The following is a 21,916-nucleotide window of genomic DNA, read 5'->3' as shown; positions in this document are numbered from 1 at the left end:
AGGGGGCCGGGCCCCGGGGGAAGGCGGCCGGGAGCGACCCCGGTGGCGGCGGCAGCCCGGCCCGCTCCTCCCTCCTCCGGTGCCGCCATGTTGTCCGGCTCCGCCGCGCGGAGCACGCCGGGAGCTGTAGTCCCCCGGCCCCGAGGAGGCAGCGGCTCTTTCCCTGGGCACGCCGGGACTCGTAGTCGCCGACAAGAAGGAGGTGCTCCCAGCCGGTCCTCGCGCCCATTGGCTGACAGCGCGGAGGGGGGCGGTGTCCGCGGGGGCTCGGCCGCTCTCGATTGGTTACACGCCTGCCCCGCCTCCCGGCGCGGTGCCGTCACTTCCTCCCCGGCCGGAGCTGGCCCCGCTCATTCTCTTTAGTGTTTGCCCTGTGCCCGCCGCCTCCCTCCGCCGCCGCGGTCGCCCCCCGGCCCCCCCCGAGACCCGGCCCATGGACTGAGCCGCCCGCTGGCCCGCACCACCAGCCGGCCCGGGAGCCGCAGCCCAGGCAGCCAGGTGAGGGGGGAGGCGGCCCGGGCTCCCCCCGGCGCCGAGGCAGCGGGGCGGGGGGTGGCGGCGGCGGCGGGGCCTAGCGGGGGCCGCGCCGGCGGGGCCGTGGGGAGGGGGCAGCCCCCGCGGCGGGCGGGCCCGCCCCCCCCCCGCTCCTCTCTGCTCCCGCCCCCCGCTCCGCCGCGTCCCCTCCGCCCCGCCCGGGGCTTTGCCCGGCTGCCGGGGGCGGCCGCGGGCCGGGTGGGCAGCCCCCGGCCCCACCGCGGGGGGGCGTGGGGCAGGGGGCGGCGGGCGAGCCGCGGGGCCGGCCCCGCTGAGCCCGGATGGGGCCCGCTGGCGGGGTCAGCGCCGGCCCCCGCCCGGCCGCGGCGGCCCCGAGCCCGTGGGGCGAGCGGTGGGGGCGGCAGGCGGCTCGGCCGGTCCCTGGGAGGGCAGTGACAGCGGCGGGGCTGGGGTCCCTGCGCGCTGCGAGACGGGGCAGCGGCAGCGCCGGGCACCCCCAGCGCGCCGGGCGGGTGATGTTGGCGATCCTTCTCCCAAAATCCCCCTTTCGGCTTGGAGGGTGACAGTGGTGACTCCGGGCCCCCCCCAGGAGCAGGGGCTGGCGGCAGCAGATCTGGCTTAGGCTCTCCGAAGCCCTTGGAGAAAGTGGCTGCGGCCATCCCACTGCTCCAGGTTGCCCAGAGCCGGTGACAACAGTCACGGACTTCTGCAAAGTCTCAGGGGCGAATGATCTTGGTATCAAAACTCCCGAGACTGAGCTAGACTTGTCTGACTGTTCAGATAAAAGGTGTAGATATGGTGACAACAGCAGGAGACGCCCCCAGCCTTCCCCGCGTACGGATTACAGTGCAAACACCGAGACAGCTGGCATTAGCAGCATTAGCTTTCCTTCTGAACACGGGCATCATCACACTTTCTCCTCGTTGCCCACTGCGTTTGGGAGCCATCGCTGCCCCAGCCTCACTTCCTTTCACTGTGTCTTGATCACAACACTAAGTTTTTCAGGAGATGTAACAGCAACAAGTTCCTTTTGAGTCTTTACACCACTTCTAGAGGTTCTACAGGGTTTGAATTATTTGGGTTGTCCATCGAGGTCGTACTACAGCCAGTAATGTTGATGGCCATTTTTCTGATTTATTCATCTGCTGGGTATTTTTGCCATTCCTTTTCTGGCAAGTTTAAGGCAAACCTGGGAGGAAGATCATTTGGAATGTAAATGGAGGCTAGGTGTAAATATAGCAGTGAAATAAAATATCTGAATGAAGTCCTTTGTCTGCTTCTGGAACAGTATGTTTATAAAATGTTCTTCCTTCTAACTAGAACGTGCAAGGGTACTACATAGTTCCCTTGTGCAAACTGGCAGAAATGTATTTTTTTTAAATACTAGTGAACATTAAAACTTGAGTTTTAATGGTGCAGCTCTAGGTATGATGTAATAAACTGGTCTCAGATTTTTCTGTTGATCATCTCAGGTGTGCAATGAATTTGTATGTTCAAATTTTTACAGAGATATTAACTGGATGTCTGTCACATCTTGATGAAAATTTAAAGAGCAGATGAGATGAATTTTTTACTGTATTTTCTATTTTCTGATGTTGTATCAGAATCTCATTTTAAAATTCTCCTTAAAGGATGTATGCAAGATACAATTCTTTTTTTTTTATTATAATTTTAAGCAGCCACTCTTTCTTTCTTTGAGATTTTTCATAACATTAATAATTTTTTCACTATCAGTACCATCAGTGAAAGTATTAAGTATTTTGTGGCACGATTGAAGTATTCATGGGTTGACATAAATTTAGGGTGATGTAACTGTACAAAGTCCAAACAAAATTGAAAACTGTTCTGTGCCTTTCAGATCTGACTGAAAAGCAGCAGCTTTATTCTGAGGACATATGAAATTTCAAAAAAAAATTTTTTTTAATGGCTTTGTCTAGGATCCTTGCTGAGGGGTTGATTGTTTTATTAGAGTTCTTGAAGATGCAACTGGAACAATAGAGGAGACCTGTGCATTGATTACTGTGTTAACTAATCAGTATCAGTGGGCGGTTTTGACCTGTTCTACTGCAGGAAAAAAAAAATTCATTAAATATTTTGTCACAGTACTAACTAATTCAGCTAGAAGTAAGTGTTTAAGCATTTATCTTTATTCATGATTGACTTCCCACTTGCTGGTTTATTATTTTGCATTATGTTTGGAACGGTCTGGTTTATGTGTGCATCTGCTGGTTCCCTCTTTTCCTTCAGATTTTACTTTCAAATTTTAGCTTTTCATCACCTGTTCTCTTATTAATAATCCATGTCTTAGCTCCCGAACTAATTTGCTTAATATTTAGCGTTTCTGCCCTTGAAAATTCATCTTACCCATACTCAAAAAGAGCATCATTTCCTACAGTGAATGTTGCCTTTGAGCTGTACCTCATCTTGCCCAGATATTATAAAGATTTATCTAAGGAGGAAACATTGTTCAGCTAGCATTTTACATTTTGTGTAAATAGCCTGAAGTCTGTAAAATTTGTAGTCTTTTTTTTTAATCTTGATAGTAAATATTGAATATTTCCAATTGTAAAGAGTTAGGTGTTGTTATTAAACACTGTTTCACTGTTGCTTTAGAATTTTATGTTATATATTATAAAGCTACCACTGATGCAGGTTTTTCAAAGGTATATTGGGAAGCAACCATCTCAACAAACCTAGAACTTGTGGGAATTTGTCCTTCATGCTCCAAAATGGTCGGGTGTTGGACAAAAGAGACTCAACCACCACATTTGAGTTATTTAAAACTCCTTTTAAAAGAGGGAGGAGAGGGGGAATCTTTCTAACCAGTATTTTATGTAGGTAATGAATGCACCGTAATATTCCCCAGTCCGCAAACAAGAGGCGAAAGTGGTGGTGTTCAGTGGCGGTGTTGTCTGTCTTGGATGTGAGGGTGACTTCTGCCTTGAGCAGGGCAGGGTTCCTGCTGCTCGGGAGGAGCTCAGCAGACGGCTCCTGCCCGTTGGATCAGCGCTGCTGCATGCAATGCCGCGGTTTTGCCCAGGTGCGGGTTGGGTGACATTGAGCAGCAATAGAGCTACGGGCATGTAAAAATACAGGTGACAAAGGAGTTTGTGGGTAAATGGTGCGCTTTCTGCAGTTCATTTGGTTGTTTCAGTTCTGCCTAACCCCCAGCTCGGATACCCGCGTCCGTTTGCAGGGATAGGACGTGGGGTTTGTGTTCTAGTTGCCCATCTGTGAAATGGGGATAAATGAACTTTCCTGCTTCGAGAACAGGGTTCGGTGTTGATAAGGAACAATGAATCTTCCTTGCTGTCTGACTGAAGTGTCGGTAACTGTTCAGGTGCACGATGTTATGAAGCATCCGCTTTTCAGGAAGAAATTAATGCTTAATTTAAAATTTCATTTCCTATACCTAAAACTTTTTCTTGGATATTGATTATGACATGATTTTTAGTTGGTGATGTCAAGAAGTCCTTGTAATTTGAATCGTGATGGGTTTATCTGCTATCTGTTCTGTTTCTCATTCTCCTCTGTTCTCGTTCCATACAAAGCCCTCCCTGCCCGGTGCTGGGTCGTGAATGAATGCACAGGAAGTTTTAACGGGGTACACATGCAAGTTCCTAACAATTAGCATAATGAGAATGTCATAATTTCCAGCCTTCTGACTGTGTGTGTCCTAAGGAATAGGACACCTTTCCATATTCTGGTCCTGGCAACGAATAAAACCTATTTCTTTGAGGATTTAGTCTCTCTTGTGGTTCATTGTCAGAGTTCAGAGCAAGTCTGCAGTAGGACCCACGTGAGATCCCCCTTTTTGCCAAACCTGTTGTTTAACAACAAGGCCGTTGTCTTCCTCTGATAAGATAGTTACAGTCAGGTACGCCGAAGTGTTGGCTATCATGGGAATGCGGGCTGGGGGGGACTCGAGGGGGTGAAGTAGTCCGTCCCTCCGTGGTGTCAGCTATGCTACTCTCATTCTCAATGGGTGTTTATCAATTACTTGAAGTTTGCCAACGGTGAAGTCGCCTCTGTCACCCAAAGCAGTATAGTTCATTGCAGCCATTACTATCAGAAAGCATTTTCTTGATACACTTTTAAGCCTCTTGCCTCTAGTTCTGTCACTTTTAGCACGAAGGACAGATTATTCTTTTCCACTCCAAAAACCTTTGATGACTTGAAGACTGCTGGTTGCCAGGCCTCAGCCAACCCTCTCCTCTTCAGCAAGACCAAATCCTTTAGTGTTTTTCTTACAGGTTACAGTTTTCTAAAGCGAGTGTTTTGTGCTTTTCCTACTTTGTTTTTTGCTGACTGGGTCCACATCTGTCTTGAAGCGTGGTACCTGTGTGTGGATGCAGGGCACCCGCTGAGGGCTCGGTAACACTGAATCCAGAGCAGAAGGACCACTGCCAATATCTCTCAGGCTATTTTTCCATTTTCCCTCTCAGTGTGGTGATTGCTTTTTCTAAAAGAGCCTGTCAGCATTGGCTTGTGTTGGGTAATGATGTTGTGTTGGTTGTAACTCTTCTCTCGCTCTGCCGGTGTCAGTTGGTGGTTTTTCTGTCCTGTGTTTGGTCGGCAGACGGTGGCTGCCCAGAACCTCGCACTTGTTCCTGCTGAGATCAACTGATTCGTTTTTGAGCCGGGTTAGAAAACCAGAGATGGCTGGAGAAAACTCAGTTGCCTTTGTACAACTTGGTTTTGATCCCGCTTGGGAATATTATCCATTTCCTTGGTTTTCAGGTGCTTAGTTAAGCCTCCTGAAAAACTTCTAGATGAAAAGTTGAACTGATAGGACCGTAATCCTCTCATCTCCCTCCTTCACTCTCCAGTGAAAAAAATAGGCACGATATCTGCCTTTTTCAGGCTCTGTGTCCTCGTCTGTTCCGCAGGACTCTTTCAGGATAACTGGTTATGGTTCTAAGATTCGTTGTAGGGTTTTGAAATGGCTGGCTGAAGTAAATTCAAGAGCTTGTTTATCTACATCCTCTTCTAACCTCAATCAAGATTGAGATCTTACCCGTTTTGTTGCTGGTAGTAAAGTTGCTAGCATCTGCGCACAGTTGGCTTTAGTCATGGAAAAGAAGGATTAAACACTTTGCGCTATATTTGTAAGCAGAATAAAATACGTTTGGATTTCCATTTAGAGCAGCCCATGCAGTGACAGGTTTCATATTCAGTACCAAAACAATTTTATTCTAAAATGGTTTTAGCTAGGCTGATATTTTTATATGCCTATTTATGAGTGAAATCATTAGACTGGAGATGTAGCCAAAAGGTAAAATCTGTATCAGATTTTTGCAGTTAATAGCTGCCAGAGATTCTCGGGTTAGTGGCTTGCTTTTGCTTTGGCTTTGTGAATTAAAGCCTGGGTCTAATTTCAGTAGCTGATCTCCAGGGCTGTTAGGAAGAAGGTTAACTTCTACGCAACTGGAAGCCTTACTACACAAAGCAAATTTGCAAGTGGCTCTGATAATCCTGCAAAGAAGCACTGTTGCGAGATTCCACTGCTCCTGTATGAAAAGTCACTTGGGTTTGGGGAAGGAGCAAGGAAAGACGACTGTTGGATCAGGTTGGAATTTCTGCTTGGAAAAACGTAGCTCTGTTGAGCAGTCTGTCAGTGAGAACGTCATGGTCATGCAAATTCTTGTCACCCAAACGCACGAGGCAAACTCAACGTAGTGGTGAGACATTTACTACAGGAGATCTTTTTGTAGCTTTAGGAAGCAAAATGCTAACTCTCTGCTTTTCGTTTTAGGCATTTTCCATCATAAATGTCCTATTCAGAACTAAATCCAAACCTTCGTTTTCTGGATCTCCTAAAGGTACAGGAAACTTACTTAAAACATTGACGTTTCTTGCCTTTTATTTGCATCATATTAAAGAAACCACAAGTTGTGGTAAAACGTGATTATCCACAGGAAGTGTCTGTTTTTTGTTTGATCCTCTGGCTTCTATCTGCAACGCCTTTGAGAATTACAACACAAAAAAGCCCCAAGAGAACTTTTATCTGAAAATGCTACATTCTTTCTTTTATATAGGAAGATTTTAATTTATTTTTGGCTGAGTGGACTGAGACTATGTTCACATCTTTGTGCATTTCTTTGCTTGCCTTTTCATTACCTTAGTGACTTCTGAACTTTGTGGTTTAATGTATTCAAAATTTCTGGGAATATTCCAAGCGCTGATGCGCCAAAAGAAGATAAAAATCTAAAAACTGGAGTGGGGAGCGGTGCTCTGTCATCTGAAAATCCATCTCTCTAAGTTTCTTATTGTCCGTAGGTCATTGAATTGTTTGATGGCGGCCATTACCATCATAAGGATAATATTCCAGCGCAACACTGTCTCAATGAAATTTAAAATATTGATGTCTGAGTTAGCAAAAAGTAAGCGTGGAAGGGTGGGAAAGGAGCAAGCTGTGTGATCAGCTGCTGGCTGAGATGGTATGAGCAAGACATTTGTTTGTTCACCTATTTTTTGATGTTTGAGTGGTTTTAAGTTCTGGTAATGCCTAGAGTATTGTATAGGGGTCAGTTATTTGTGCTTGTATTTGTCTTGAAAAGTTTGAAGTAGCTAACCCCTGATTATGTGGAAAAATCCCCTGAAATACTGGCATCTCTGGTTCTCTATCCACTGAAACAGCCTTTATAAGTCATTAGCCTCAACTTTCTGGATTAGGGTGCTTTTTCTTGTTAGGATTTTGTAAGGCAGTTGTAGGGTAAGGGCAGATTGCTTTGTAAAAGCACTGTAAACCCTTTTATGGGCCCCAAATAACCTATAATTAAATGTGCAATGATGGACAGTGAGTTCTTATACCCTAGTGAAATACTTCACACAAATCAACTACAGTATCATAAACTTCACAGGTAGCTGAAAAAAATACAAACAAAATACCAGTTTGTTTTGTCAGGCTGTTCTTTGAAGTCGCTTGCCAAAGTGCGAGGTAAATGTTTTTAAAAAGAAAATACAATATATATTTGCATATATAAACTTGTAACATATAATCTTGTAAGTTACTATGTAGTGCCTAAAATTGTCAGAAATTTGTAAAGTGGAATTTCAACAATTCAGAAGATGTTTTTAATGCCTGCTTTGCTTCAGTTCTGCCTGAATTCAATCTAATGAACTCTGCAATAGTCCTGAATTGGTGATAACTCACAGGACGTAGATTCAAGTTTTGATCTGAATGTAAAAACATATGAGATTGGTGTACTGGTGAAGGAGAGAGAAACATGATGATGATGACATAGCGATTTATGTAGAAATGACATAGTAATTTATGTAGAAACAAGCATTGTATTCACTTAGGTTAAAAATGATATATTTAATTGGAAAAGTTTTATTTCCATTGCAGTTCAGTTCTCTCCTTGATAATAAATTTCAGTTCAGCTGTGGTGCAAGACTGGCGTGCCCAGGTACTCAGCTGCTTGAATGTCTTTGGGATGAACCTTGAGCAGCGGTGTGTTCTACAGGTTTCACATTTCTATTTCAAGTAAAAATATAGCTTATTAATTCCTTCACATTTCTTTTTGGTTAAGCATTGCAGCTTTTCATTCCTTCCCCTTTAGAAACAGTCCTGGAAAGGAGCACTCACACCATCCTGTTGAGTACATCTTTCTTGCTAAATTAATGGCTCCAGAGGCCATTTGTATGGTAATTTTGGTCATCAAATCACTGCTACCTTATAATCGCAAAGCGTTTCTCCAAAGAAGGGTGTGTGGGATTGTTACCACCTTACATAAGCATAAAGTGAGCTGTGCTTAAACTCTGAATCCTTGGTTTCTTGTGAGGCTGGAAGTCTTTTGCATTCCCAGAAGGTCCAGGGGGGGCTGAACTCTTCTGTTTGCTGAAAGGCTGGGGGAGTGCGCGTGGTGAATTCCAGCCAGGTGTGCTTCACACACTTTCCTAGGTCCTTGCGAGTCGGTTTAGATGGGTCTGAGCAGCCAGACCTCCAAAGAAGCTGGGCAACTGGGCTCCGTGCTGAGAATAAGCAGGTTATAAGCTGTGGATGTGCCTGCAGCAATTTTTTTGTCTGGTTGTCGAACGTGCACAGCCGAAGTCTATTCGAAATTGGATCAGTTTCCAAAACCTTATTGTTTCAAGCACTAGGATGTGACCTCAGGTCTCCACAGATTTTTGTGAATAATGGCTGAATTGTCTGTCCTGAATATTATTCTAAGCAGAGGTGTTTGAAGAAAAGCTTTTTCAGGCTGAAGACTGATGGCTGTAACTCTTGGTGGAGAGAGAGCTGGGTAGAGAGCAGTCTGAGCTGCTCCGCTGGGAGGTTCTCTAGTAATCTGCCGTAAATATAGAAAGTGAACTAATTATATCCTTGTCAGGGACTTCCCTTCTTGGGGAAAAAAAAAATTACTAGGGATTGGTATACTGTTCTTCTCTGTGTTGTATGACTAGAAAACCACTTTAACGTATGTAATTTGGAGCTGAAATTCCCTGTTCCCTGAAACCAGGTGACGGCAAATCAATGAAGGATAGTGCCTTGCTTTCAGAGCAAAGTACGTGTAGGTGGAGTTCTCTGAAAAGGATTTCAGACTTCCTTTCCAGCATGAATCTGAAAGATCCTGATGTTACTGACTTAAAATTAAAAACTTTTGTTGGTGTCGTCTTCTCAAAATGTGTGGATTAGAAACTGTTTAACTTCAATTACTTTGAAGGGCATTGCACTTCAGCAGGAAAGGAGAATTAGCTTTTTTTATTGCACTGCAAGACTTCATAGTCTCTTCCAGGCAATTATTATTGCTGTATTATGTTTGAAAATTTTCAGTGTTTCTGGTGATGCTCCTGGGAATGAAACTTAGTGGTTATAAAATTATTACCCTGGAGTCTTATTCTACATACTTTTCATCTTTGTCTTAGAACTTCATGGAGTTCCTTTAGATAGACTCCCTAATAGCATTTTCACGGTTACAGTGCACCCAATGTGTAACTTCTGCAAATTTAGTAGTCAAATATAGGATTTGTTTTGAGAGTATAACCTACATATAGGTCATCTGAACTAGTTTTGCTCTCTAGTAAAAAGCGAAGTTATTCAACCGGTAGTATGATAAGCCTGACATGTTTATGATGTTTTTTCAAAGTGAGAATATTCCAGATGGTGGATTTGTTGGTGTATCTGTTGTTTCCCAGTAGCTTCTTTCCTCTTATGTAATAAATAAATAAGTAAATAGATCTTTGTATCCATTAACATATTCACCTAGGTTCTCCTCTTAGGCTTGTTTTGTCAGTAACTAGCTAAAAACTTCACTCTGACTCATTGCTGCTCCTCCTACATTTGGAAGTCCATTCACAGGTTCAGAATTTGAAGCTTACAGAGCACTAGTGGAGTTGTGTTGCTACTAATAGCTCCCTGGTGGTATCTGGAGCAGTGATTTCTCCTTGTCATCCGTAAATTATGAAAGAATAAACCTTTGTTTGCTGCCCTAATAAAAGCTATAGGTGCCCCGTGTATGTGTGCATGTGTGTGTGCCTTTGTGTGTAAAATGTATTTACTTGGCTGTAAATTTTATTTTTAATAAATAAATTGATACGTGGATCGTAAGCAGATATGGGCAGCTGAGCTCTGGCAGCAATGATAGCCTTCAAACTGGCAACCTGTTAGTATATATTTAGGTTTAACTGTCTGAGCATGAAGATAGTGTTGCATCCACGTGTAAGAGAAATCTAATATTAATTTGTCGGTGGAGGAAAGACCTGTCAGAGTGTTTCACATGGACTGGTGCAAGTTCATCACTTGGAGGTGTTTTTGCTTAAATGAGCATGGGTGCCTGTGAGCACTTTCAACACTTGTTTACAGTGTTGCAAGGCCAAATAGCTCTAAATTGATGCTTGAACTCTGACTGAGACACGTTCTGACATAAATAGAGGTAACCTTCAAAATATATGTCGCTTATGAAGTTTATGAACTCTTACACCTTCACTTCTCCCAGTCACAGCTACTTCGGCATTTTCTGCTGGACACTAGTTGTGACACTCATAAATGGCTGGGCGTTCTCCTCGCTGGCCTGGGGGACAAAGTATATGATTATAATAAAGGATGCATGCTCTGAATAGCTGTTTTGTAAAGACTGCATTTATTGCTTGCCCTTCCAAGTTAAAAACTTTAACTTCAAATGGTAGAATGCATGAAATGTAATCTGTTCATGAAAGTTGCTCTTTGTTTAGTATATAAGCAGTGGCTATCAGTTTCAGTAACTGGATTTGCATTGTAAGTGGATTCAGTGATGGGGAAAACAGATGGATAGTTATCTTAAATGAACAAGCATAAATAAAGCTTCTGTACTACTCTTTTATAAGTGAAAGAAATGTGAAATTTAGATGTTAGGGCTTATAGATTGAAATATGTTGTTAAAACTGGATGTGTAAGTGATTTATTGCATACAGAATGGAAACAATGGATGCTTGATTGAACGCTTTTTCCCCTTTTCCCCTTTTTGTTGATGAAGAAATAATGTCAATAGATTGTTAGTTAGAGAATGCTAAATATTTACTATAATTCTTTTTTCATCTTTACCTTTTAGGTCAGCAATTTGGCTTCATCACACTGAGTTTGCCTGCATTCAGAGCTGTTTACCTACAGTAATTCGCTCTGGTTGGAAGTGAACATGTCTCAAGTTCAAATTCAGAATCCTTCTGCTGCCCTTGCAGGGAGCCAAATATTGAATAAAAACCCATCTCTCTCACAGCCTTTGAGTATTCCTTCTACTACTAGTTCTTTACCCTCTGAAAATGCAGGTAGACCTATCCAAAACTCTGCTTTACCCTCTGCGTCAGTTACATCCACCAATGCAGCTGCAGGTAAGATTGAGTGTCTGTTAATAAGTGTATATATTCTTAGTATTTATAGTTTGGCATGATACATTTCTGATGTCTTGCACCTACAAATGCTTTAAAAGTACCGTTTTTCCAACTACAGTGGCTTGTAATGCTTTCTTCCTATTGAATGAAATCCGAGACAGACAGAAGCGTACTTCTCCTTGAAGTTCTAATAATGAATTGAAATGTTTGTAATAGTAAAGAATATTTAAAATTGTATAACATTGAGGTTTTGAAACATTGCTATCCATCTTTTCTACAAGTAGCTTGTTTTAAATACAAAAAAATTATGTTGTTTGGAATAGTTGGTTTAGTTCTATTATCATCAGTTCTTTCATGACCAGTTTAGTGATAAATATATTGTGCTAATAAAATATAATAGAACAAATAAAAGGTAATAAATAAAAAATAGATAATAGGGAAACATAGGAGAAGAAAAAAGAAATGAACCGACTTTTTGAAATTATTCAAAGCAGGTGACCATGATGAATACGTAGAAGATTTGTTCCTTGAAATGTACTACGTAAGATGTAAGCTAAATGTGGGAGTCTCCTAACTTCATACTTCTGGCTTACGTTAAAGCATTAAATTTAATAATGCTGTCTTTTCGGCACACACATTGCTTGGAAATCCCAAAGTTCAGTAATTTGTTGCCTGTTTTGCTAATGACCAGAACTGTCTATTCCAGCAAATCTTTTCTGAGAACTGGTGTATTGCAGACAACTAAATGCTAAGACAATGAGATTATTTTTTTTTTATTAAAAATTGTAGTAGGGTTCGTGGCTATCTGTTCATTTATCTGATTTTATGTAATCTTTCAGCTCCTTCAAACATGGCAAACCCCAAAGAGAAGACTCCAATGTGTCTTGTGAATGAGTTAGCCCGTTTCAACAAGATTCAGCCTGAGTATAAGCTTTTGAGTGAGCAAGGTCCAGCTCATTCTAAGGTAAATATTCATAGAACTTTCTTGTTGCTGCTATTCATGCTCTTTCACTTTCATAAGTGGAAAGGCAAAGTATATGCTTTCGGTGCAAGATAATACAGAATAATGGTGAGGGATGGGAAGCTCACAAAGTACTGACGGTAAGGAGTTGTGAAGCTGTTACCTAAAACTGCTTAGCTTTTTGGAAGAGTTCTTTATGTTAGCTCCATTATGAGATGCTTGACTTTAACTTTCGTTTAGCAAACCAAGGTTTGTCCCTTGCAGTCTTTGCTAAAAAATTTTGTATTAAATATGGATGATCTTTATACAGTCATTTTCTAGTATGATGTTAAGCTTTTGTTCTACATCTTGCCTGTTCTCCAGATTTTCTGTGTTCTTCTTGTGGTACATTTTGAGATAATCCCACAAACTTTAAAAGATCAAATTAGTTTCTTAGTCCAAATCATTGCGTGAGATGCAGGAAGATTTATGGCAATTATTTTTGTTTAGGAAAAATACTACATAAGTAGCTGTAACGCTTTTGTGTCTATGTAGTTGGTGAGGTACAAATCTGTATTTGTCGATATGCCTGGAATAAGTTTTACTACTTAATTTTAAGAGTTGTTCTCTCTTGTGCGGATCATAACTGAATGTTACTTTGCTGTTGCTCTGTTTTAGTTGTAAATAAAATGAACTTTTTTGTCCTAATTGCCCGATATTTGGAAAACAAGGATCTCGGTTTATGTTCTTTAATGCCTGAAGTACGGTATGATTGAACATCACTGAACATTTATCTGTTGTGGAACAGTTATTGCAGCAAAAGAATCTTTAGTTCTTCACAGTGGGAATATAGGAATGTCAAGGGTAGAGCAGCATGTGGGGTGCATCCCATGGCACGGCATATCTTAAATTTTTTCATCCTCACTGAAGATCTGTATTGTATGAGGACTGAGGTCAAGGCATACGAGGAAAATCTGCCTGAGATGTGTCTATTTAATCTGACATCATCTCCTTAGGGTGTTTCCTGGAAAAGCATTTGTTGTATGTTAGAGAAATTGCCTTGGAATTAAATAATATTAAGAACTAAAATCGTTTGTCCAAAATATGTGTAACGTCAGCTTCAATGTGCAAAGGAAGCAAGGTTTGCATTTACAAAAAGTATTGGAATAGCATCCAGAGCATGTGTTCACTTGTGTTTTCATTCTGATTGAAATTAAACTTCCTCTAATTACCAGGGAGATCTTAGCTTGCCATTGTATGATTAATTTGTGAAAATTTAGGACAATAAATATCCTTCCTTATTCCACATACTTAAAAAGAAGTGTCACAGAGCTTTGCTCTTTAATCAAATAGGCTTGTGCTCACCTGTGGGCATGTAGAAGCTTTTAAGGTGCAATGTGAACTTACATTTCTTCAAACTGCTGAAAAATATCGTTGAAGAAAACCCACAGTATTAAAGCAAGGATTGAGCTATGTGGAATAAAAGTCTGAATTTCAAGGCTGCTGTTCAGAGTAATGATGGCATACCAGCTATGCGTGTAGCTGTCACCTCTGTACACGTGGTGTCTTTTGTTTTTTAGCCTATCCAATCTCGTGCAGTATGCAGGATAGCTGCTAGCTACAATTACTGTGAAATTCTTAGGTCAGTAATCAGGGCAATCCTATCGATGTCCAAAGCGTTTAAAATCTAGAGATGACATGGTAGTTGAGGAAAGCTTTGATTACAATATTCTCAACTTCTGCATCACTAAAAGACTCATCGTTTTGTGGAAGAGGGTCTAATAAATTACGTGAATTGTGAAGCAGCTCATAATAAAATTAACGTTTTCTATTTTTGAGGTGTTTACAGTTCAGCTGACTCTTGGGGACCAGCACTGGGAAGCTGAAGGAACTAGTATTAAAAAAGCGCAACATGCAGCAGCTGCCAAAGCTTTGGAAGGGACAAAATTCCCTAAGCCTACGGCTCGTCCATCTCGTAGTGAAGGCAAAAATCCAGGTATTATGTCACAGCAAACTGATTTAAAAAAAAAAAAATAGAACACAGCTTTCTGGTTTTGTATGTATTTTAAAGTTGCATAAGGATGAATAAAAATAGTGATTCTGCATATTTAACAATGGCAAAACCAAACAGGAATTTGGTCAAAGCAAAGAATAATCTTTTGTGTGGGCAGATGAATGTGGTTGATTATGGCGATGGGATAATTCAAAAGCTTGCCAATACAGATTTCTTTGGAAATGTAAGTAAAAACAAAAACAAACAACAACAAAAGTCCTGTTAAACTTGTGTTGAGGGATTGGATCAGAACTTTGTAATTTCCATCATTTATACTTCTTTAAAAAGAAACGAATGTTGGTGTGTATAAAAGCATTTAAGTTGTAGCTAGCTATGTTTAGGGTACTTATTACTTTACTAAGATTGCTCTTAAGATATATTTAAAATGTAAAATTAAGTATGAACTAGCTGCACATGTGATTGTTTTGTATTTACTCTTAGTCACTTGAATCCAAAGCTATTGGGGCAGCATCAGTATGTTCAGCAAAGGTTAAAACTCATCTTTTGTGCCAGTTGTATACTCATATCACCTAAATTCTTTCTTTAAAAACACTTTCTACAGTCAACAGTGAAACTGTTAGAAGCTAGCAATTACTTATTTTGTCTGTGAATCTGTTCCATAATTTCATTTTCTTTTGGCAATTGCCTTATAACAAGATCCTGTTGTACTAGAGTACACACTGATTTTTGAGCCAGTGAGGCCTGTGATAGGAGAAATGACCACTTACGTGAGTGTTCTTTCTCAAATGAGAGTACTCAGAGTCAGTTCTTCATCCACAGGATATCTGCATTGAGGGAAATGTTTGTAGCCCTCAGTAGTGATATAGCTTCCCTTTGAAAAAGCAAATTGCAATTTGAAAGTTGAAGAGTCATAAACCCCCTTCTTAGGTCATTGAGTACAAAGAGAAACATTTGATCGTTATCAGTAAACAACAGAAACAGTAGGTATGTAGCATGTTCGTTAATTTAATTTAAAAGTGTTTTGGGGGGAAGAGAAATTTCTGTTCTGCAGATCGCATTGTTAGATACACTGTAAAAATACATAGGTAGCTTTGCAAGTTTAAAAAAGAATTAAATAAACCCAAACAAATTCACTTTTTTGTAACAGGATTTGTCACAGCTGTACTAGGCTGCTAATTTAATATGCATCATATAGACTTATTTTCTTTGTGTTCATTAGCATTTCTATTAAGAACTCATTCATTTAAGATATTGCATATGGCAAAACTTGAGCTTATTTTTCCCTGCTTTGAGACAGCACAAGAGTTTAGATTGTTTCAGTTCCTTGTGACAGTTGGACAACTCTCTTTACATTCCTTTTTATTTAGACAGTGTAACCCCCACAGTGGAGTTAAATGCACTTTGCATGAAGCTGGGAAAGAAACCTATGTACAAACCTATCGATCCTTACACGGGGATGAGATCAACTTACAGCTATACTATGAGAGGTGGCACTTATCCTCCTCCACGGTACGTATCATTTAACTTTTTTTTTGGTTTTGCAGTCTTATATCTTTGAACTTCTGCTCTCTTTGTCCAGTGCTTTGATGCTATCTTCAGAAAACTGGCTAAAAATGCAACAGCCCTTAAAGGGGTATTCAGCTTGGAACAGAGCCAGCTCATGAAGGAAAAGGTTTTGATAAGTACACCCCATTAGTATCTAGTATCTCTAATTTGTCTTGTGTAAGGTTTTCTTTTTTCTTTAGGGGGGAGGGGGAAGGGGAGGAAAAAGGGAACTGAACCAAATGATGAGGCGTTTTTGAGGGCATTCGGATATAGCCAGCTTCACGACGTGAATAGCTAAATATTAGCTACATTTCCTTTCTGTGTAAAAGCAAAAGTGAAGAAAACAGATTGATGCTTTTTTGAAAGCTGTTTAAATTAAAGCTTCAGTTTGAAGAATTTTATATGGGCATAAGAAGTGAGAATTCAAAACTTAAGTCTATAAAAGTGCAGTAACATTGCCTTTCTCTGTTCTAATTGGTTAGATCTGTGTTCATATTGTAAAACAGAAATGTTGATACTCTGTTTCTAAGGTCTCCCCCTAAAATCTTTTAGACTTTAAATCAAAAATTTGCTTAATACTAGTGCTTGAGTGCTAAGTTGTGGTTACTGATATCCAAGAGATTCATCTATGTGTAACTTATGTTTCTGTTTACTTTGTAAGACAAACCATTTCCTTATGTAAATCTCTCTTTGCAGGTACTTTTACCCATTTCCTGTTGGGCCCTTACTTTATCAAGTTGAGCTTTCGATTGGAGGGCAGCAGTTTCATGGGAAAGGAAGAACAAGACAAGCTGCTAAGCATGATGCAGCTGCTAAAGCACTGAAAGTTCTGCAGAATGAGCCCTTGCCTGAGAAACCAGAGGTGGGAATTAATCTTGGTATTGTAAGCATAAATTGCTAAGATAAACTGAGATATTGTTGTAGATTTTTCCATTATTGAGAGGAATATGACAGTTGTGGAGTTTAATTCGGTGTAGCAGTGTTGACCTACTTGTGTCAGTAGAAACAATTTGATTTAAAAATATAAATTTCTATGGAACTAGAGTTTTCCCAAATGAAGAAATTAATTCTTTTGCTGTCGTATTTTTCCACAGCAATGCTATAGACCTCTGTCAGATATGAGCACTGGAGGCATAGATAGGAACTAATATCTTATCAGGTACAGATCATATACAAACTTCTGAAGAAGTGTGTAAATGGGGTACTTGCATTCTAGTATGGGCAACATAGAAATTAGACATGGGTTTGCTTCCTGGGCAAAATTCCTACATGATTTCAGAAAGAGCCACAGAAGTTCTAGAAGAGCAGTTCATGGAAATAGTAAACTCATTCGCACATTTTGATATGAATATTAGAAGCAAATTTTTATCCCTCTATATATTTATGGCTGCCCAGCACTTTCTATTGCAAGACCCTGTTGGGTTTTTTCGTGCTTTTTTGTTAAGTTGCTTTAGGCAGAAGGTCTCATTGTGTGCACAGGAGTTACTCGTAGCTTCTGGGGCTGGTTGACTGCATACACCCTCTCCACGTGTGTTGGCTGACTGCTTTGGCCAAAGACTACTACAAAGAGTGTATTTAGCCTTTCCTATATGGGCTCATTATGCCTGTCTGAGTTATGAGGGCTTGATGTTAGAACTAAGAGCAAGAGATCTATTGATGTACTCCATGCTGGCATCTAGATCATGTTGAGGAGGAGGTCATGCAATACAAACCTAGAAGAAGAGTGAGTAGAACATTGCCAGAGAAGTGAGGAACGGGAAGTGGAGGTTAGACTGATAACTTACAGTCTGGGGAGCATAAGAACTTGCTGGATACGGAGTCTGGCTACGTGCAGAGAAAGGAGGGAAATGAAGAATTGGGCAAGAAGGTAACAAGGGGTCTCAGACTGGGGGGAAAAAAAACCAGCTGGGAACTACCAGGAACGGCAGAGCAAGAGGACTGAGGAAATGTGTTGTGAAGCCAAGGGACATTGAGTTAAAACTTCTGAGTGTGCTTGTGGGAGAAAGCATTGCTTGGATAATTAGGCAAAACCACAGGATCTGATGGTTCAGGGAAGAGGCTGAGGAGGCACTGATGGGAGCGGTTCAGGTAACAAAGCTCTCCTGGAGGAACGCAGGTTATTGAATGGTAGAGGCAACTAAGAGTCAAGGGATTACAAATGCTATTGGGGAGAAGAGAGTGACACTGGGAATAGAAGCAGAAAGAGTGGAGATGAGTTCTGCACTGGAATCTAGAACCGGTGATAGGCAGAGTGTGGTCAGGGACAAGCTGGAGGCCATGCAGGAGAGGTCAAGCCTGAGGGAGATGTTCTCCTTCAGTGCAGGGGAACCCCAGATTCCTGAGTATTGTCGTTCTGTGTCAGTGATATATAACATCTTCTTTTTGCACTCACTCTCGTAAAAGATAACCTACTCTCATCAGCCATTTCTCCACCTCAGGTAGCAAAGTTGTGTGTACTGGACCCAAGGAGTCCGACTCTGCAGAAAATAACAGGATCACATGTAACTGACTTCTTTTCTGTTCACTTTTTCAGAAATGCTTCTGAACAAGTGACTTTCTGAATATTTGTAGAGTTGTGTTTACAGTTGAGTAACATGAGGTCTTCAGAACAAACACTGCAATTGTCTTTACGTGACCACATATCCTTTTCTATAGGATGTCTCATTCAGTGTAAGGAGTGTAAAGCAAGAGGTAAAGGAAGTAAACCTACAGAGTCTTTTTTTTTTTTTTTAGGACATGATAAGGGACATACTATTGTGAATGATGCCAGAGATTGCAAGAAGGAGAATTATTTTATGAGTAAAACAGTTGCAAGCTCGGTGGGAGCTGAATGCTGTCTTGACCCTGCTATACATATGCTGGACAAGTCACTTAAACTTTCACAAGAAAAATGCATTTGTCATTTTATTTTTCTATTTATGTTTGACTTGTCTACAAAATGAACAGTAGGGAATGCAGCTATGCTTAAGGAGAGCAATCCTTTGAACACTGATACTGTTTTATAATAAGTAGTCGGATAAATGAGTCCTTAATTTAAAGTTTGGTACTTAAATACTACGTTCATTAACATTTGTGACTTTCAAATGTAGTTTTAGGAATGTCTGAGGGAATTGCTGTTTTTGTAACAGTGTTTTGCACTAGACAAGAGGAAGACGCCCAGAGAAGCTGTGGCTGCCCCATCCCCGGAGGTGTTCAAGGCCAGGCTGGATGGGGCTTGGAGCAACCTGGTCTGGTGGGAGGTGTCCCTGCCCAGGGCAGGGGGGTTGGAACTGAATGAGCTTTAAGGTCCCTTCCAACTCCCGACCATTCTATGATTCTATAAGATAAAATAAGGAATATTTTACCACTAAGTGAGCACTGTTCATTCTTGCATTCAGTGAGGCAAGGCCCTTGAAGGATACGGCAGTGTAAGATCATAAGAGATGCTATTATAATGCGTGTATACAATGGAGGCAAATTAAGATTTCACAAGCAGACATAATGCTGATAATTCCTACATGTCACTTGATGTTGCCAGTAATTTTCCTTTTAAATGTAGTTATTTTTGTGTGTCCCATTCATGTGTGTGTAAACAGAATACGCTTAACCTCGAACTCTCGTATTTCTTGGAGAGGGGGGTGATTTTGTAATTATTTTTTTTTTTCATTTTACAAATTTTTGTATTTATGGGATTTTACTCTTGTACTTTTAAATTAGAAAATATTCAGTGCTTAAGAAGAAATTGTAGAATAAAATGATTAGACTTTAAGGGTAAGAATGACTATTTCCCACACCTTCTCAGACCACAAATCTAGAAGCAAGTGGCACGAAAAAAAAATTAATAGTATTAGCTTTCAACTGGACAAGGCCCTGCCTGAACAACCCAATTTAATTTTAAAATCCGCTCTGCTTTGAGTGGGAGGCTGTAGGAGGAGACCTCCAAAGGCCCCTTCCAACCTAAATAAGTTTGATTGAAGACACACTGACAAAGTTGCGGTACTTTGCATACTTTGCATATTCAAAGACAGAGGTGATAAAGCATCAACTTAAAACATAGAAAGTTATGCTTTCTAGCAGAAATTCTAACTTTTGCCTGAAAATACTAAAACCAGAATTGCTTCTACATATTTTGCCATCTTACTTGGTAAATATCAGCTGTTTTTTATACCCTTAACATGGAAGAAAATAGACTGATAGCTGTGTTGAAATCAGTGCAGTTCTAATCAGCAGCTCCACCGGTTTTCATAATTTGCTTAAAGCAGTCTTTGAGGAAGTGCATGTTGAAAGAGTTCCTAGAGAAGGGTGAATCCCTCTTAAAGGAGTATATTACTTTTGCAATTTGCTTGGGAGTTTTTTAATCTATCACTTCTGTTTCCTTTTGTGACTCTTTTTCACTTGTTAGAGGCAGATTTGAACAATTTGATGAGAGCTAAGTGGTAAATGCTTATATTCCCAGTCTCATTCTGATTGAGAGGCATAAATTCCTTGGAGAGTTCAGTCTATGCACACATGCAAACTCCTTTAAAAGCAGACTTTATAGATCATCTGCCTTGAGCTGTGCAGGGAAAGAGAAAGAGGGAGAGCGTGTGTTTATGATTAATTTTTATTTATCAAATAAACTAATCCAGAACTCAAGCAGAAGTAAAATAGCTATAGTCTGTTAATTGTTATTTTGCTATTGATTTACTCTTTTTAGATTAAGGTATTGGAGAAAAGTATCTGTGTTTTTTACCATGTGAACAGATTTGGAATATGTCAAGAATATACACTGTAATATAGCAAACAATTACATGCTATTTATTTGTATTCTCTTGAAAGGATATTAAATAGGAAAAATCTAACCCAATAAAGACAAGTCACGTCTCCTTCGCAAGGAAAAATGTTGTAATTTGAAAAACTAGAATATATCTGAAATTACAAGGAGGGGAAAAATATTTGTAATTCAAGTGATTGTGCTAATGTTTTGACAGTAAGGGTTGTGACAGATCGTTCGTAGAGATGCTGGTAGTAAACTTGCTGCAATACCTAGACCGTAAATAAGATCTTAGTAGTTCATTTTTCTGGGTATATAATGCTATTCCTTTTGGACTTACCAACTGCATTTGAAATAGGTTTTAGAATATGGTGATCAAGACTTTTGGCTCCTGTATTCAGTCTTGGTTTTGCCAGTTTTTACCTGCCTTGTTCCTTCTGCTGAGGTATAGTATGGCTCCTCTAGCGCAGGTGTTGAGGTGTTGCCTCCACGATGGTCATGCAGTCGATGGCCATGCAGTCTGAGGCGCAGCACAGCTACCTGGCTCCTTGTGGGAGTGGTGCCATCATGTGGTCTCAGTTTTCGCAGACCTGAAAGTTGCTCAGTGTACACCTCCACGTAGAGGTTGAAGACTGGATGTAGTAGTGGGATCAGAAGTATCAGATGTTAGCATTCTACAAGGATGTTGGGCTATGTGTGCTCTTCTGAAACGTTTGCAACTCGAACCTGAAATACAAAGTCAACCCATAAGAACAGCGTGAAATCTGATGAGACAGTGAGAAGAGTGAAAACCACAGATTAATTTTACTAGTATTTTTTTTCTGGAATGGGAAGAGGCTGCTTTAAGTTGGTGGTAAAAAATTCCTTCATGTTTTTATCTAACGGACTTTGGGGATGCTTGCTACCATAAAAACTAGTTTTAACCAATGAGAGCTCTCTAGCATATTTCTGCTGCTCCAATAAAATATTTAAATCATTTTTGTTACCTGGTTGCATAACTAGTATTGTGGCATGATATAATTGGTGAAATTGTTGCTGTTCATCTTTATCATAATCTTTCCAATATCACTGTTGGACACTTAGTCTTAAAATTTCTCTGTTGCTGTTACCATGCCTCTTAGTTCATGTTGATCCCAACATCAGTGAAGACATTTTTGGAATCACAATCAAAATTTTACCTGGAGATACGTAGAAGTGCCTGTAGGTAAGCTTCACCTGGCACTGCTGTCCTCCTAGCAGGTGTAAGATCTCAGAGATGTACAACATTTGATTTAAGGCAAGTTCCTGATAGTATGTTCTTCAGCTGAGAAGATCTGTAGACAAAGTGCTTACAAGGGAGCATGTTAAAAGACAGGACTGTGGCAGGGTCTAATTAGCCATA

The 21,916-nt window shown here is 40.7% G+C and overlaps 1 protein-coding gene across 3 annotated transcripts in view; it reads left to right on the top strand.

Annotated features, from left to right (window-relative positions):
- The first annotated feature begins 317 nt into the window (after positions 1-317).
- The window catches only part of STAU1 (staufen double-stranded RNA binding protein 1), a 37,033-nt gene continuing 15,434 nt past the window's right edge, over positions 318-21,916 (top strand). For 2 of the 3 annotated variants that reach the window (XM_063349750.1, XM_063349749.1), the window contains exons 1-6: positions 319-498; positions 11,028-11,304; positions 12,144-12,268; positions 14,084-14,240; positions 15,626-15,767; positions 16,500-16,665. In XM_063349750.1, coding sequence (XP_063205820.1) covers positions 11,112-11,304; positions 12,144-12,268; positions 14,084-14,240; positions 15,626-15,767; positions 16,500-16,665 — 783 coding nt within the window. In that variant the 5' untranslated portion in view covers positions 319-498; positions 11,028-11,111. Of the gene's footprint in view, positions 499-11,027; positions 11,305-12,143; positions 12,269-14,083; positions 14,241-15,625; positions 15,768-16,499; positions 16,666-21,916 lie in introns of all 3 variants that reach the window. The other variant, XM_063349751.1, reaches the window with a different exon arrangement.

The sequence above is a fragment of the Chroicocephalus ridibundus genome, chromosome 12 (assembly GCF_963924245.1).
Source record: "Chroicocephalus ridibundus chromosome 12, bChrRid1.1, whole genome shotgun sequence".
Classification (NCBI taxonomy): domain Eukaryota; kingdom Metazoa; phylum Chordata; class Aves; order Charadriiformes; family Laridae; genus Chroicocephalus; species Chroicocephalus ridibundus.
This window is presented reverse-complemented; position numbering and strand designations above follow the sequence as displayed.